Consider the following 17028-nt stretch of genomic DNA (forward strand, 5'->3'; position numbering starts at 1 on the left):
GGTCTAACTCAGTTCTGGGTAAGAGTTAGAGCTCAAGAGGAAGTCCCAGGCAGTCTCCTTAACTTGCTCGTATGCACAGTTGGGGCGTAGATGCGGAAAGCGGGGGCTTCCGCTGGACACTGGCCCACTGTGTTGGGGGCAGGACTAGCCTCCTGCTCAGAGCCCTGAATTCCCTTTGGCAGTAGACCCATGCCTTCTTCTCCTCTTCCCAGTTAATATCGGCTTTTAGAAAAAGATCTCTGATTCATTCAGACTAAAGTGTTAATGACTAATGGCAAAAACTTTTTGCTTCTTTGTCCACAACAAAAGCTAAAATAAAATGAATAAGTGAGTGGGTGAATGCTGAAGGGTGCAATCTGGGGCAGCAGCAAGTGTATAGGATATGAGGGGCAATATTTTCAGGCCTCTGAAATGAGTCCACTGAGGCTGGGTAATATAGTGGCTAGAGAGGCAGGAATGAAAGGGAATCATAATGGCCTATGGCCCTGGGCACCAATCCTGCTGGGGACTCTCCCACTTCTGCCAATAGGGCCCAGCTTGTCTGTCCTCTGAGAGATGGAGAAGGTAGCCCAGGAAAGGGAGAAGAAATGAAGAGGTAGGACCCACGCTCCCCCCACAGCCATCTCAGCAGGGCAATGGGCATGTGCCAGCCATCCTGCTGAGGTAGCCTGCCCGCCCAGGGCTGGTCCCGGGGGCTCTCCCAGCTGGGTAGAAGCTGCCCATGGCCAGCGGAAGTTGAGCCAAGGACCTGGTGCATAGGAGGTGACACAGGAAGCCAAGCCCCCTCATTTTTTTCCCTCCTCCCCACAGCCCAACAAAAAGAAGTTAGGGAGGCAGCCACTTGAAGAAATGCATGTCGACATTTTTATTAATCAGAAAAGAGGTGACCGGTCACCCAGAATATTCTCACAGGGGACAGCAGCATCTCCAACAGCCCCAACAGCAATTCCAGCACTTATCACACAGCATCACTCTAGAAGATGTGCTCCCCGCCCCCATCTCTCTGCCATACCACCTCCCCTCTCCATCCTTTTCCTGGTCCAGCCTGGGTCACCACACACCCTTGGCCCCTGAAGAGCTTCCTTCTCCTCTTGGCTCAGTCTAGGCGTCCTCACGATTATAATCAGAGAGTGAGCAGGTTAGACCATGGGCTTGCAAATGGGATTCCAGAGAACCTTCTGGAAGTCGAGGTGGTGCCCCCACCACCTTAAACAGAGCAGTTCTGTTTTTATCAGGTTCATGCGCTGCGTTTCCATGTAAGCTTCTGATTACTACGTGTTTTAAGGCTACAAGAGTTTAAGGCAGCTGGCTCAGCCTAAGTCTCGCGACAATCTAGGACTCACGAGGGGCCACCGAAAACCCAGAAGATGAAGGCCTGGGGGCTGAGGTCCTGACATGGCCCCACAGGCAGTGGGGGGAGCAGGCCAGCTCCCCAGTGGCCATTCCTGGGCCAGGGGCCATCTCTTGCCCTTCACTGGACAAGCCTGCCTGCCTATGCAGGTCTCGGTGACTTCACCCGGGGCCAGACTATTAACCCCTGTGGCAGCTCCATCTTCCCCTCTATGGGAGGGGACACAGGGCTGCCACTGGGGTTTACTCACAGGGGAAACCCAAGCTACACACAGGGTCTCGGGCTTGCTGAGAGAAACCAGGCAAGCCTCCCCTCCCACTGCCTGCAGAAGGAAGGGGAATAATTAGAGACTATTAAAGGAAATTAAACCCCACCTTCAGAGATAACCTAATGGCCCCCGCACCCTCTTCTAACCTCTGGGCCTCCACTCCCTGCTACATCTGGAACAGCTAGCCACCTTCACATCCAGAGTCCAGAGTCCAAAGCCCAGCAGCCCTAGGACACAGAAGCCAGGCCCCAGGTTTTGTCCTCTTGCCTCGGCCTTCTCTGCCATCCTGGCCTCCGCCCCTCCTGCCGGGCCTTGCTCCGTGTGCCCTCCCAGGCCTCGCTTTAGCCTTGCAGCATTTTCGAGCTGGAAGCAGCCAGCATTCTTAATTACAGGCCTTTCACACAGGTAACAAGCACCCTTCTGAGGACAGAGTCAAGTATTAAAGGGTTTTTGTTGCCTTTTTTTTTTCTTTTTAAAGCAGGCCCTCTGAAGCTGGGTTTTCCGGTCCTTATTTGCCTATGTAAATATGGCTGATGGTGCTGGGAGGTCACAGCCTGGGGTCCCCTGCCGGAGAAGATAGTTGGTTGAGGAAAGAAGGTGCCTCGGGTCCCCCTTCCTTGTCTTACAAGAGCCACAGGTGGCCTAGACCCAGGGCCCTTGCACCAGAGCACAGGCCCCCGGGGCCCCATTCCTAGTGCGAACCCAAAGGGAGTGTCAGGACTCGGGGGAGAAATTTAAAGCGGGGCACTGCCAAGGCCACACACCGCCCACCTCGAACGTGGAAGGGCTGTCGATCTCCAGAGCCTCTGGGAGTTGCAGAAGAGAGGGAGGAATGAGGGCAGTCCTGGGGCTGGGCAGGCCGTGCCAGAGGCAAGGACGCTTGGCATCCATCCCTGTGTCCACCCCTGTGCTTACAGTGGCCAGCACGTTTGCAGATACTCAGGGGGATGTGCCCAAGGCTCCGGGAGAGGATGGATGCCCGGGGGAGGTTCCTCACTCTCGGACAGGGTTCCTTGGCAGGCAGGCAGAGAAGACAGCGGGCGGGGAGTGGGCTCAGGGAACCATGTGCCACCACTTGAAGGGGAAGGGCTTCCGGAGCACGTTGGTGCCACAGTGGATCTCCCCGAGCAGCTTGTGGTAGGACAAGTAGTCGTTGATGAAGATGCAGTGGAGGCCCAGCGGCTCCAGCAGCGACCGCACCTTCTCCTCCAGGCAGCAGCGGCCATTGACGATGGGCCCGAAGGGCTTGGGGATGCCCAGGTACTTGCCTAAAACCACCATGTTGACCTGTAGAAAAGAGAAGGCAACAGGGAGGCCTGGCTGGCTGGGGACACTGTATGCCTGGGGGCCCCTTCTAGACTCTGGCTCTGGCAGACTCATTCCCAGGGCCTGTCTCATCCTTGCCTGCATCACTCAAGAATGAAGATCTATGGAAGCATAGAAGAAATGATTCATGGTTGAAAGACAGAATTAATCAAAGGAGGGCTGCCGGTAACATACATGGTAACTTTATTTGAATTAAAGTCACCCCTTCCTCCTCCCACACTTTCTTCTATCTATCAGAAAATTGTCATAACCACTTGGTTAGAATGAGATTTTAGCATCACCTGTCAGAAACTTGCACAACAAATGCACACATCTAAAAGTCTGTGATGTGAGTGTCCTTGTAGGTGTGGTGCACTTATGCAGTACACAACTTGCTCAGCTGTCCCTGGAAGCCCTGATAATTGTTACCATTTATTGAGCATCTTCTGTGTGCCAGATATAGCATCACTAAACCTCATAGCCTCCCTCTGAGGCTGTGGCTTGGACACACAATCAGAGAAAGGGGAGATTAAAATCTGGTTTGGGTCCAACTCACACTAAAACCTGGGTTCTTTATCCTCTGCAAGAATGTAACGCTGTGGCTCCCTGGGGGGTTGAGGAGTTGGGGCAACAGCCTGGGAGCCCTTGGGGGTGCATCTGGTTTACCTCTGGTAGCACCTCTGCTTCCCTGGCTGGGGGCCCTAATCCTGGGAAAGGGTAGAAGGTGTGGAGGTTTCTAACAGGAAATCTTAGCCGAAGTCTGATGGCCAGAAAGCTGCCCTTTGTATTCAAAAGAGACACTGTGGACCTGCTGTCTAAAGGGCGGTGCTGAGTCATCTGGATGTGGGGTGGGCTGCCCTGGACTCTATGCCCTCATGTTCTTCATGCCCTGATCCCTCACCCTCAATCTGCCCTGCAGGGCCATCCAGACTGGGACCAAAATGAAGCTGGAAGGTCCCATGGGGTCAGTGCCATGGCCTTGGCCCTGAGCTACCTAGTTGTCCACAAATGGGCCAGAACAGTCTGGGGTGGGAGTGGAGTAATGACGGTCAGGGAGAGGAGCCAGGTTCCGGATTCAGGACCAGAGCCGGCCCAGGTGGCCTTCCTCCTGTATGAGGACTCAGGACACTGAGGCGGGCCCACCGCTCACTGGAAGACCTCAGGCAAGTCCATCGCTCTCCTCCGAGGGCCTCAGTTTTCCCATAAGACAAATGAGGGGGTTAACTGAGTATTCCCCAAGGGCCCTTCTAGGGAGGACATCTTTTAGCAGGGCTGGGACTAGGGCTGGGACACTCCCACAGAGGGGTGTGTGTTGTGGAGGGGGCTTCCCTCAAGTGTGGGGAAGGGGGGAAGGCCACAGACCAAGGTGAGATGGCCAAGGTCATGGACTCCAGCCCAGGCCTTCCTCCCAATCCTCAGCTAGAACCAGAGCCAGGTTGCCCCTTAGAGCTTCGTTGTCTAACAGTAGCCACTAGCCACATGTGACTATCAAAATTAAAATGAAATAAAAGTAAAAATTTTGTTCCTCAACCACATAGGCCACATTTCAAGTGCTCAGTAGCCACATGTGGCTCAGTGTGGCTCCCGCATCATATTGTGCAGATACAGAACATTTCTATCATCCCACAAAGTTCTAACAGCACTGCCTTAGAACAGTGTTTCTCATCCAAGGGCGATCTTGCCCCCAGGGCATTTTTGGTTGTTAAACGAGCTCTATTGTCATCTAGTGGGCAGGGGACGGGGATGCTGCACCATCCCTGATGCACAAGGCAGCCCCTTACAATAAAGAAAGTATCCAGCCCCAAGTACCAGTAGAACCAAGGCAGAGACGCCCTGCCTTAGAGTCTCTCTCAGGACCACCATACCTCTGCCTCCAATCAGCATGTGGACCCTAGCATTCTCTCCAACCCTCAGTTTGTCCAATGACGAGGATTCTAGTTAAAGGCATCAGGCTGAAGAGGGACAGTCTCCCATCCTGAGGGACCATCCCTCACAGCTGCCGACACCCCAGCATCCTTTCCCAGGGGGTTAATGGGCACTCTGGCCAGGACCGAGCCAACAGCATCACTCACACCCCTCCCAGAGGCCACGCCAGTGAGCTCACAATCTGCTCATCTGCTTGTCAGGTGCCCAAGTTAATGACAGCCAGGGAGGCTGCCACCGCCTGACCCACTCGGGAGCCCCATGGAGATGTTCTATATCTGGCCACATGGACACTACCCAGGTGCTCTGGAGTCCAGCTGACCCCCCACAGGGACCCCACCAGGCCCCAGAGACAGAAAATGACCGGTCCTCCACCCACGCTCTCACCATATCCGGGAAGAAGGCTTCCGCATAGGATCCCCTCAGGAAGAAGAGCTGGGGGATGTCCACGATGTCCTGCTCGGTCAGGCCCAGCTCCCGCTTCAGCACCTCCCGGTTCCAGTCGATGCATTTCTGGGGGGGGGGGGAGGGGCAGGGAGCAAGTGAGGATCTAACGCTTGCTGAACACCTACTGTGTGCTGGGCACTGAGCAGGGCCCTCTTTGCCCTTAATTCCTTTGATCTTTGTGCCACTGCTAGCCCCAGATGGGCTCAAGTGACCTGCCCAAGGGCACAGAGCTAGGAAGTGGCAGAGCTGGAGTCTGGACTCTGGCAGTTTCTGGTTCCAAAGTCCTTGCCACTATACTACGCTGTCCCAGCCACGGAGTGCTTATGCTCCAGCCCTTCTCATCCGTTTGGAAGAAAGTGCCGGCACGGCTGGGGAGAAGCGGGGACTCTCCTCCGGCTTACTGAGCCGTGGACTCTGCCCAGGCCCTGCGCCAGGCATGCGCAGGCATTAGCCTGGCCCCTTCCTGAGACCCCGCTCCAGATCTCCCTGACTCCCCCCACCCCAGCCCTCACCCCCACAGGGCCCCATTTCTCTACCACACCTCTCTCCTCTCACCAGGCTTCTCAGAATTCAGTTTTACTTTCCAGAAACCCATCATTTCCCCAGAGCAGGGCAAGATCTCCCTCATCAGACTGGCAAGGCCTTGTCTCTTCCATCAGACTGTGGGTTCTCAAGGGCAGGGGCTTGGGAACAGGTTTCAGCAGCCTCCAGGACAGCCGGAGGCCCACGGCGGAACCCTGCACCACACTCCGACCCCAGCAGTTCTCTCTGGAGGGTAGGGGACCCCCGAGAGCAAGCAGCAGCCCAGCCCCCCACCTGTACATAAAGACTGTCGCTCCGGAGGCTTCTGTCCTCCAGCATTTCATTAATGCTTCTCTTCACCTGGTGTTCTAATCCTGAAAGAGAAAGGACAGTACAGAGGCCCAGGGTCACCTCAGGCCTGGGGCTGCATGATCCAGACCATGATTTTCCTCCCACCTCAGGGCCAGGGTCCAAAGCCAGGATGGAGAAAGCCGGAGACTGGAAACCCTGATGGGACTAGGCTCTGGCTGCTGGGAAATCCTGGAGATGGATTACAGACTCCTTGGGAAGGAACTCCTGGGCTCAGGGCCTAATAATTACAGTACAGCTACCATTATCGAACACCCACCATGCCTGGGTCCACTATTGGATTTATTATTAACCTTTAAAACAATGCTTAGTAGGGGTAATTATCACCCCCAATTCAGAGAAGAGGAAACCGAGTCACTGAGAGGTTCAGAACACACCCGGCATCTCACAGCCAGCAGGCGGCAAGACCAAAACTTGAACCCAGGTCTGTCAGGGCCATAGGCTACTCCACCTCCTTTCCAATGCTCCATTCCTCAGGTGAGGGCACTGAGGTCTGGGGTGGGGAAGGGGGCGTGTTCAAGGGGGCCAACCAGGCCCTTGGAGGGTCTGTCGGTTCCCAGAAGAGGGTCCACAGAGACTCTGACCATCCACCTGGCTTCTCACCCCTGCCTCCTTCAGCGCCCAACCCCCCCACCCCGCTCCACCCTCTCCCCTCCCTTCACGCCCCCCCTTCCCCGCAGCCCTGCTGCTCTCTGTGGCCTGGGTAAGCCACTGCTCTCCGAATGTCACTTTCCTCCTTTGTGAAAATGAATAAGCGGGGGCGGAGGGGAGGTGGGAGAGCAAAGGGGCAAGAATGTGAAGGTGCCCCGCACAGACAGGCAGGAGTGCTCGCTGCTTTCTGTTCCTTTCCTCTCATGGGGTGTGGCCAAGAACCACCCTTTATATGGAGGAGGTCGCCCCTTGCATGTGCCTGGGGCAATCTGTGGGTCTCCAGGCTTCCCTTCCCTGGCCCAAGGAAGACAGAGCCCTCATCTTTAGCTCTCATGGGAGGGAGTCAGGAGAATGAGTGATTCGGGCTCTGAGCTCAGAGATCTGCAGACAAAGGAATGGTAATCAGGGCACAGCCACAAAAGGCATCGGCAGTGCCCAGGGCTGGCAACGAGAGGGCAACGTCACCACAGGGCCGCCAGGTCATTGCCACTCACCGTCAAACTGGGCCGCCTCCCCGTGCCCATCCTCTTTCTTCTCTTGGAACAGTCTGAGGCAGACACTGGGGCTAGCCAGGAGCAGCCGGAAGCCCTGGCACAGAGGGAGGGAGAATGGCTCAGGGCGCAGGTGTCCCCTAGGTGCAGGCAGCCCCAAACGCGGGAGGGGCCCGAGTTCAGAGGCCAGACCACGAATGGGACTCCCCTCTCCCCCTCACTCCCCCCACCCCCACCAGGCACAAAGAACTATCAGCAGTCCCCCAATCCTCCAAGCTGGTTTATGCCTCCAGGCCTTTGACCACGACCTTGTCCCTGCCTGGAGGCCCCTCCCCACTTTGTCCACCAGGACACCCAGCCTCCCCTCTCAGGCTGTTTGCTCCCTGAGGGCTGTGCCCTCTCTAGCCACCTCTGCAAGGTGGTGGAGCCCAGTGGTTAACATGCCGGCCCAGAGCCCACTGTCTGGGTTTGGATCTTACCCTACCAGTTAATTGCCCTTCTGAGCCTCAGTTTCCTCATCTGTAAAATGAGGGCGATAATGATAGTACCCACATCATGGGGAGTAAAGGAATTAAAACATGTACACATAGTAGATGCTCAGTAAATGTTATCAGTTATTATCAGTGTCATTTCTGGGTCTTGGCCAAGAGGTTTGGATTAGAACAAACACCCAGTAAGTGTAAGGATGAGTGTATGAGTAGTGAGCCAATGAGCGCCCTCCTGACCTGGGCTCTGACCTCCTCCAGGAAGCCCTCGCTGATTAACACACTGACTCTGAGCTCACTATGGACACAGGTGTTGTTCTGGTTCCAAGTGGCTTTGCCTTGTTTCATCTCATCAGCTCAGGCAGGGACAGAGGTGGCTCAGGCAGGAGGAGAGGGGACGCACCTTTTGGTCGGAAGTAGGCACAAAGCTCAGGAACTCATCCACGTGGCCCACAGAGAGCCAGTCAGAGTACAGCTCCACAGGTGCCTGCACCTGCTGGGCCTTCAGGAAGTCACGCACCACCCTGGCCATTCGACGCCCACCTGACCTGAGAGAGGGAGAGAGCAGGCATCAGCTTACGGTGACCTGTGGGTATGAGGGTCAGACTCAGGGCCCTGACGTCCTCCACACCTCAGAGTCTTTGAGGATGTGGCACATCTGAGGATATGGAACCTGCAGGTGGACAAGTGTCTCAGCTGATTCATGTTCAAGAGAACCACTGTCCCAGTCACTTGGGGATTACTGTCTGATCCCCAGAAGTTCCCGAAATGAGGTCTGGGCATTTTCAAGCCATTCTTTATTACCAGAGAGAGGGGAGGCAGTGGTGGAGGGGGAAGGAGGGAGGTGGCCTAGAACAGGGAACAGGGGCACGGGAGCCGGTGTCCCAGAACTGTGCGAGGACACGTTAACCAAAGCTGCCTGTGTATGCAGGGACTCCGACGCTGCCCCAGGCAAGGGCTATGTGCCCATTTCACAGATGAGGCAGCTGAGGCCTAGAAAGTTCAAGGGGGTGACTTGTCCAAAGTCAGAATAATATATTATGCTTTAGGCCTTTTCCACCTTTCCCTGGCACACATAACCATGTGCAAACACAGACATATATACTATCTGTATAGAGATTTTTTTCCTATACGAAAAGGGATCACATAATTCTTGCTTGCCCAGTTTAAGGACGTGTGGATGAGCTCCCCAGCCCTAAGCAGAACACAATCCAACCCTTCTCCGGCTCCTCCTCTGCCACCACCTGGCCTGTGACACTTCCCTCACCTAAATACCTAAATAACCCTGTGGCTTGCCCCTTGCCCAGTCTCTCTGCTTTCTCCCTTTCTCCTCTACAGTCTAACCAGGGGAGGCTTTTAAACGTCAGAGCACGTCCCTCTTTCAGACAAAACCCTCACCTCGCTCTCATCCCATTCAAGTCCTCACAATGACCTGAATGGACCCACCAAACCTGGTGACCCTCCTTCTGCCCCTCTCCTCTCCGTTTGCTCAGTCCCAGCTATGCTGGCCTCCTGCCGTCGCTTGAATGTACCAGGTACATTCCTGCCTCAGGGCCTTTGCACATGCTGTTCCTTCTACCAGGAATTGTCACCCACTCCCAACATCCCCATGGCTTACTCCCTCACTTTTTTCAGGTTTAACTCAAATGTCACCAGCTTTCTCTATGAGGCCTTTGAAAATTGCAACGATCCTTCAGCTCCCTTCCCAGCTTTATTTTTCTCTGCAGCATATGGTCACTATTTGGCACACTTGATATTCGAACCCAGACGATGGGCTCTGGGCCAGCATGTTAACCACTGGGCTCCACCACCTTGCAGAGGTGGCTAGAGAGGGCACAGCCCTCAGGGAGCAAACGGCCTGGGAGGGGAGGCTGGGTGTCCAGGTGGACAAAGTGGGGAGGGGCCTCCAGGCAGGGACAAGGTCATGGTCAAAGGCCTGGAGGCATAAACCAGCTTGGAGGATTGGGGGACTGCTGATAGTTCTTTGTGCCTGGTGGGGGTGGGGGGAGTGAGGAGGAGAGGGGAGTCCCATTGGTGGTCTGGCCTCTGAACTCGGGCCCCTCCCCAGTTCGGGGCTGCCTGCACCTAGGGGACACCTGCGCCCTGAGCCATTCTCCCTCCCTCTGTGCCAGGGCTTCCGGCTGCTCCTGGCTAGCCCCAGTGTCTGCCTCAGACTGTTCCAAGAGAAGAGAGAGGATGGGCACGGGGAGGCGGCCCAGTTTGACGGTGAGTGGCAATGACCTGGCGGCCCTGTGGTGACGTTGCCCTCTTGTTGCCAGCCCTGGGCACTGCTGATGCCTTTCTTGACTGTGCCCTGTTTATTGGCTGGCATCCCACTAAAATAGAAGCCCCAGGAGGGCTGGGCATTTCTTTCCTGCATCCACTGCTGTAATCTAGTAGCCCTTACATGATAAATGTTCAAAAAATATTTGTGAACGAGGCATGGACCAATGATTCCACCAGCCCTGAGAGGCATCAGACCTGGTCTCTGAGTTACATCAGTGTCACCACCAGGAGGCAGAATTGCTCAAAGATTGTTTTAAATGTAGGGAGCAGAGCACGGAGAACCTGAAATAGCAGAGCATAGACGAGGCATTTGTTGAGCACCTTCTGTGTGCCCGCTTGAGGCTCCTCATACTAAGTATCTTGCTTAATCCTCATGATAACCGTAGGATATAGTACAGATCACAGGTCCAGGTCATGACCTGGGCTCTGTCCCTGTGCTCACTCTGCTCCAGCCCCACAGGCCTCCTTGCTAGTCCTCTGATGCCTCCAGCACACTCCTGCCTCAGGGCCTTTGCACTGGCTGTTTCCACTCCCTTGCCCATTCTCCTCCCAAATAGCCACATCTTTTTAACCCCCTCATTTCCTTCAGGGCTTTGTTTAAACGACAACTTCTCACCAAGGCTTTCTTTACCTAACATGCTAGAATGATCACTTATTGATTATGTTTGCTAATTGTCTGTTCCGTCCTGCTGGAATGTATTAGATTGTCTGTTTTGTTCACTGCCGAAGTCAGAGGCCAAGACAGGAACACGAGACAGCAGCCTGGGTGTTAAATTTTAATTTGGGGCTCACGGAGGAGACCTGGGTTCTTACTATACTGCTAACTCGCTGTGTGGTCCCAGGCAGTAGCCTCTGAACCTCAGGGCCCCATCTGTTCACCAAGGGCTTTGTTCCCGGTTTTCAATACAATGGCCAATGGCATGGGGGCACAGCTGCACTGGAGACTCCACACCTTCCTACCTGGGGTCCTTGCTGTGAACCTGGGAGCTCCCAGAACATTCCTTTGACCCCAAGCACTGGGCCTCAGATCTGGCATGCATGAAGTCTCAATAAATATTTATTGAAGTGTTAAATGAATGAACACATGAGTGCATTAGCTTCGCTTTTCTGAGCCCCAACTTCCTCATCTGAAAAATGGGGTAACAATCCTTTCAACTCCATGAAAGTGCTGTAAAAATTAAATGAGGAAACCTGGGTGAAGCATTACGTTCGTGGCTCATGGGTCATCAATAACTTTGAGTTCCAACCTGCTTCAAAGCAGGTCTGCTACGGGGGGCCAGCTAAACCATACTGGACGTGAACACTTTATCCCTGGGAAGGCTGGTTAGACAGCAAGGACAGGGATTCTTAATAAGCCCATTTTACAGATGAGGAAACTGAAGTATAGCATGTAAAATTTGTTCATTTAATCGTGTAACTTTTTTGTCCACTGATATATCCTCAGTGCCTTCAGCAGTGCTTGGCACATAGTAGGCATGCAACAAATAGTTTTAAATGAATTAATTGAGCACTTAACTATGTGCCAGGCACTGTGGTAAGCCCTGGTTAGGTTATAAACCCCAAATGATGTGACAGAGCCCGGACTCGAACCCAAGTCCATCATATTCCAAAGTCTGTGCTCCTTCCTCTCTGGTCCTTCTCCATCGCAGAGTGACTGTCTAGAGGCCCCAGGCCCTTCTGCCTTGGTATCCTGACCAGCCACTCACTCACACCACTCACTCACCTGCAGCCTGTGGTCACCTCTGGGCCCTTCAAGCTACTGCCAGGACAGCAGCTGCTTTGACCTCCTGCCGGGAGAGGTCAGCAGTCCATCTCCTCCTCTGCACCAGATTGCACATCTCCTCCCCAACTCTTCCGATTTTTCGGAAGAAGCCAGAAATCTGGCTTTTTATGTGAGGCCTCCTGCTCTATATGTAATTAACGTTGGTAACAAAGCTCATGAAATAGCAGGCAGGCCAATAGACCATGGGCACCAGTTTTCTCCTAAGATTCCGGGACCTTTCAAATTAAAGGTTCCAGGTCTCTGAGTCTTTGGTTTTAGGACTCCGTGCAGAAAGTTAAGACCTCTTTTCAGACTGGAGAATAGAGCTCAAGGGGAGGGGATGTGAGGGCGGATGCTGCAGTTGGCGCCCCAGGCCCTCCACCACGCCCCGGCCCTGGCCTCTCACTTGGGGTAGCTGCTGCCGATGAGAATGCGGCCCAGGGGGTACGCCTTGCTGCCCACGGTGACCGGCGGGCTGACGTCCAGGTTGCCGAAGGAGTCAAGGCCGGAGGAGCCCGCGAATGGGACTTCCCGGGTTACATATCCGAAGTCAGGACCCTGGGGGAGGACCAGCAAGACACCCCCGCCCCCCCGCCAAGAAGGAGGTGTCAGAACAAGAAGAGACAGCTCTTGGGGTAGGGAGTACGGGGGCGGGGGGTGGGGGGCGGTCCTGGAGGGCTCCCACCTCCGGTAAAACACCCCCTATTCACTTTTCACAGATCACCCCCTATCCCAAGCATAGTGCAATTAAAGTTTGAGCCAATAACAGAACAATAACTAGTAAACCCCCAAACGTTTGGAAATTAGGAAACACACTTCTAAAGAACCCATGGGTCGCAGAAGTAATCACAATGGAAATTAGACAATGTTTCGAAGGGAAGGGTAATGAAAATACGGCCCGTTAAAACCTGCACGGGGCTAGTGGAGCTGCGGTTCTAGGGAATTGCCAGAGCTTTAAACATATATATTAGGAAGAGAAAGCTTCCATTTCCAGCTAGGAAAAAAACCAGCCAATTAAACCCAAAGAAAGTAGAAGAAATTATAAAGATGAGAGGTGAAATCAGTGAAAAATGCCCTGGCCACAGACTCACCCTGCAGGACTCACTGTCACCTCTGCTGAGTCTTATCCCTGGTCCCGCCAGGCTGGGGTGAATGTCCCTGCTCTGTGTCCTTAAGCTCCTGAATTTCCCATCACAGCCCCCACCTGGACACTGGGGTTATCCAAGATGTGGATCGGGTGTACACGAGCATTGACCGCATTAACCATGAGATTTGGGACCAGCCTAGTTTAGCCTAGCAGTTAGGCACAGAGGATATGGAGGCAGCCTCTCCGGTTTTACACCTTGGTGCCACCACTAACTAGCTGTGTGGCCCTGGGCCAGTTACTTAACCTCTCTGAGCCTCAGTAAAGAGGGACTTTGGGCGTCCTCCTCCATGGATTAAATGAGTAACCTTGTAAAGCTAGGGGAGTGGCTGGAACTCAGTACACAGTTGCTAGAGCTGCTCTTGCACGTAGGAGGCCGCACAGTACCTGGCACACAGGAAGTGTTCAGAAAATCTTTTTATCTGAAGAGAGCCCCCTCCCAACTCCGGTTCATAAAAGCAAGAACCTTGAGGGCTCACTAAGGGTGCATTCCCCCCACCCAAAAGGCAGTTCGGTTTCCCCAGGCAGTTTGACCCCTCTGTTGGCATCCCCTTGGGGGAGAAGGGCCCCCAAGGAGGATTTCCCTGGCCAGCGCCTCCCAAAACGGGTAATTCGCATGTCATTTGCATATTTGCCCAAACCTCTCACTCCCTCCCTATGTGCCAGAGCCCACTGCCTGTGTCCTTTTGTCCCTTAAAGAACCAGGATCAGGCAAAACTGATGTTTTTAGGAGGAGCCGCCTAAGGGTTCCCCACTCCGTTCTTTGCTACGTACCAGGATCTTCTTGGGGAAATCCTTCAGGCCTCTGTCTCGGGGGGAGTCAAAGACCACTGGGAAGGATTTGTGTGGGGCCTCCACGTAGCCAAACTCCATCTCATCCTAGGAAGGGAGAGGAAGAGACCACAGTGACCTCAGAGTAGTTTTTCAAAACAAGATGTGCCCCCGGGGGCTGGGGGTGGGCAGGGCAGCAGAGCCTCCCCAAAACTTGGAGGATGTGGGAGGCTGGGGACAGCGGAGGAGGTGAGGCATTTTAGGACCTCAGCCAGGAGAGGACTGTCTGGCACCAGGGCGTTTGGTAGGAAGTGAGAGAGACAGATGACGCAGGCAGCAGGGAAGTGTTCCCATAAGCTTTACGCGCCCCCACCCTGAGTCCTGGAGCCAGGACTTCCATGGCTTCCTCGCGGGAAATTGAGGCCATGAGGAACCTGTGCAGGCTCCCTTTCCCAAAGCCAGGTGAAGGATAGGGCTCAGGCCTCCCGGGCCACCCCAACTCTCTTCCAGGATCTGCTCCTGCACCCACCTGGATCCAGCGGTCGTTTTGATTTTCGGTCAAAGGGCAGATGATCAGCTTGCAGTTGGCTTTCAACGCCAGGTCAGACATGTCCTCCAGAAATTTCTCATTTGAGCCATGAGGGTCGATTACGCTGCAAAACACAAGGACGGGGGAGCGTAATAACAACCTCTGACTGTGGCCTTGGCCTTAGGATGGGGAGGCAGGGGATAGATGGGGCGGCCTTGATCCAGTCTGTATTAGGCCCTCTGTGGCCCCTGGATGCAGGGGTTCAAAATAGTCCCTGCCCTAGAGAGGCTCAGGGACTAATGATGGAGATCGATAATGTCTCCAGATCACATCAGGTGGTAGGTGCAAGGTGAGGGGGGCAAGCCCAGGGCTGCAGAACCCATAGGCAGGGCACCGAAGCCAGCAGGGGCAGCCATGGAGCAGGTGACCTTGGGACTGGATCTAACTGGTTAAGGTGGCAGTGAGGGGGCAGGTAGCCCATCAACTCCTGTTCCACACAATTGACCTAAACAAAGGAGCCAGGGTGGGGTTATCTCTGAGTATCTATATACACCTGGACCCAGGTAAGCAGAGCAAACCTGTTTGGTCACAACTTTCTTGGCTTTATGGCTTATGTTCCAAGTCAACTGTGGCCCTTTCCACTTGTCCAACCTCTGATGCAGGGGTCTGGAGTAGCCTTGCCAATCAAGGCTCACCCAGCCATCCAGGAACCTGACAAGGATTCTGAGAGATGGCAGAAGGACCAGGGACCTGGGATGGGCCAGGGCTCTCAACGGATCCTGGAGGCTGGGTTCCCGTGTTCTCTGCAGGCCCAGAAGCACACCCACATCAGAGCGAGGCTAAGTTTCCTGCAGCCGCCGGCAGCCTGAACAGGGCCTGGTCTCACAGCCTAAACTAAACCCAAAATATTCTGGGGCTGCTGCAGGCAGGATAGGATAGGGGCAGGGGCGCTGGAGGGTAAGTCGGTGACCTTAGCCAGGGCCCGAGCTGCTTAAGGCAGGTGGGGCTGACAGGCCCAAACCCACCTGCTGCTGTCCTATTCCTAGCTTGTGCCCTTGAGTGCCTTCAACGAATCCATCCCATCTGAATGAGAGGCCGACCCCGAAACAGCGTTCTGTTCCTATCTCTAAGAGTCCAGGGATGGTGGGAGAGCTGCAGGAGTGAGGCCTCACCTGCAGACATACAGCTCCAGTGGGGGCTGGGTGTTGGGGGTCATGATCCAGGGGGCCATGCGAAAGACCACAGTGTCTGTGAAGAGGGGCACCTCGGGCAGTGTCTGGGGGGAAAATGAGGACTCAGTGGGCCTTGCAGGGAGCCCCATCAGGCCTCAAAACCCCCCCAGCCCCCAGCCTGCTCAGCTGGAGCCTCCAAAATGGTCCCCCAAGCGCTTCAGCCCCTAACACAGCCCCCAACGCCATACATACCTCTTTGTCCACCAGGCTGACGCTGAGGGAGACCAGCCCCACGAAATCAGCATCAGGGAAGGTGAGCCCCTCCACGTAGAAGCTGATCTTCCGCTCCCCTGGCTGCCGCTCCACTTTGTAGGACTGATGATGGGGCCCCAGCACCTGCTTGTAGTCTGAGAGGGAATTCCCACCTAGGGGAACCAGAGTCAGCACTGGGGTCCAGTGCTGGGACAGAGGTGTGGGGCGGTGAGGAAACCAGGGGCAGAGCCGCCTTTGCGTTACATCTACGGAGGCCCCTCTCCAGCTCTGCCACGCACAAGCTGGGTGACCTTAGCGTAGTGACTCAACCTCTCTCAACCTCAGCTCCTCATCTGTACAATGGGCTAACATGATATCTCTCATGCGGTCAGCATAAGCTTTAAGCCAGATAAGGAGGTCAAAACATCTGGCACAAAAGGTGAACACAACCCGAATATCCATCGACCGATGAAAGCACTATGCTAAGAGAAAGAAGCCGGACACAAAAGGCCACGTAGTATATGATTCCATTTACATGAAATGTCCAGAATAAGCAAATCCATAGACATGGAAAGCAGATCAGTAGATGCCAGGGGTGGGGGGAGGGGGCGGGGGAATGACTGGTACCAGTACAGGGTTTTATTGGGGGAGGGATGAGAATGTCTCGGAACCAGACCAAGGTGGTGGCTGCACCACATTGAGACTGCACTAAATTCCACTGAACTGTTGACTTTAAAATAGTTAAATTTATGTTATGCAAAATTATTATTATTTTCTTAAATCGAGTAGTAAAATGGACTAAACAAATGTAGTGGTTCCACCCTGCCCCGTGTCGTCCTCCCCTGAGGGTTGGCTGGGGAATGTCACCCTGGCACGCTCTGGTCAGCTGCGGGAACGGTCATCAGTTCACTCACTGAGACTTTGCTCCCGTTCTGGTACCACAGTGGTTTTCGGGCCAGGCCTCTGCCTAAACGGCCACCATCGATGCACCCGAAGGAACATTCTGGTTCCTGCTAGGTCGATTTAGCCAGAACGACAGGTTCTGAGTCAGTCTGAACAGAGGAGGGTGAAGAGGAAGAAGAAAGGGCTAGGAGAGGCCTCTTGCCATGGACGAAAATGAGTAGTAGGGCACCTCAGGGGTGAGGACTGGTATTTTCTTAAGCCACAGACTTTGATTAATTAAATCTCTGGCAGAGCAGTTCCAAGGGCGGGCCTGGGCCTCAGCTTCACTAGCTCCTGGCCCGACCTCGCCCTGTCTGGACAGTGCTTGTCAGGCATCCAGGGATCAGAGGGGAGGAGA

At 54.5% G+C, this 17028-nt stretch overlaps 1 protein-coding gene across 1 annotated transcript in view; it reads right to left on the minus strand.

Annotated features, from left to right (window-relative positions):
* Positions 1-856: 856 nt before the first annotated feature.
* LOC105294399 (protein-arginine deiminase type-1) overlaps positions 857-17028 on the minus strand; it is a 43727-nt gene continuing 27555 nt past the window's right edge. The window contains exons 5-14 of the mRNA XM_011363600.2: positions 15729-15935; positions 15477-15580; positions 14305-14428; positions 13779-13883; positions 12267-12418; positions 8216-8360; positions 7331-7424; positions 6111-6190; positions 5235-5360; positions 857-2906 (exon numbers count right to left, since the gene is read on the minus strand). Of these exons, the coding sequence (XP_011361902.1) occupies positions 2673-2906; positions 5235-5360; positions 6111-6190; positions 7331-7424; positions 8216-8360; positions 12267-12418; positions 13779-13883; positions 14305-14428; positions 15477-15580; positions 15729-15935 (1371 nt within the window). The 3' untranslated portion in view covers positions 857-2672. The remainder of the gene's footprint in view (positions 2907-5234; positions 5361-6110; positions 6191-7330; positions 7425-8215; positions 8361-12266; positions 12419-13778; positions 13884-14304; positions 14429-15476; positions 15581-15728; positions 15936-17028) is intronic.

The sequence above is a fragment of the Pteropus vampyrus genome, unplaced genomic scaffold (genome assembly GCF_000151845.1).
Source record: "Pteropus vampyrus isolate Shadow unplaced genomic scaffold, Pvam_2.0 Scaffold86, whole genome shotgun sequence".
Taxonomy (NCBI): Eukaryota; Metazoa; Chordata; class Mammalia; order Chiroptera; family Pteropodidae; genus Pteropus; species Pteropus vampyrus.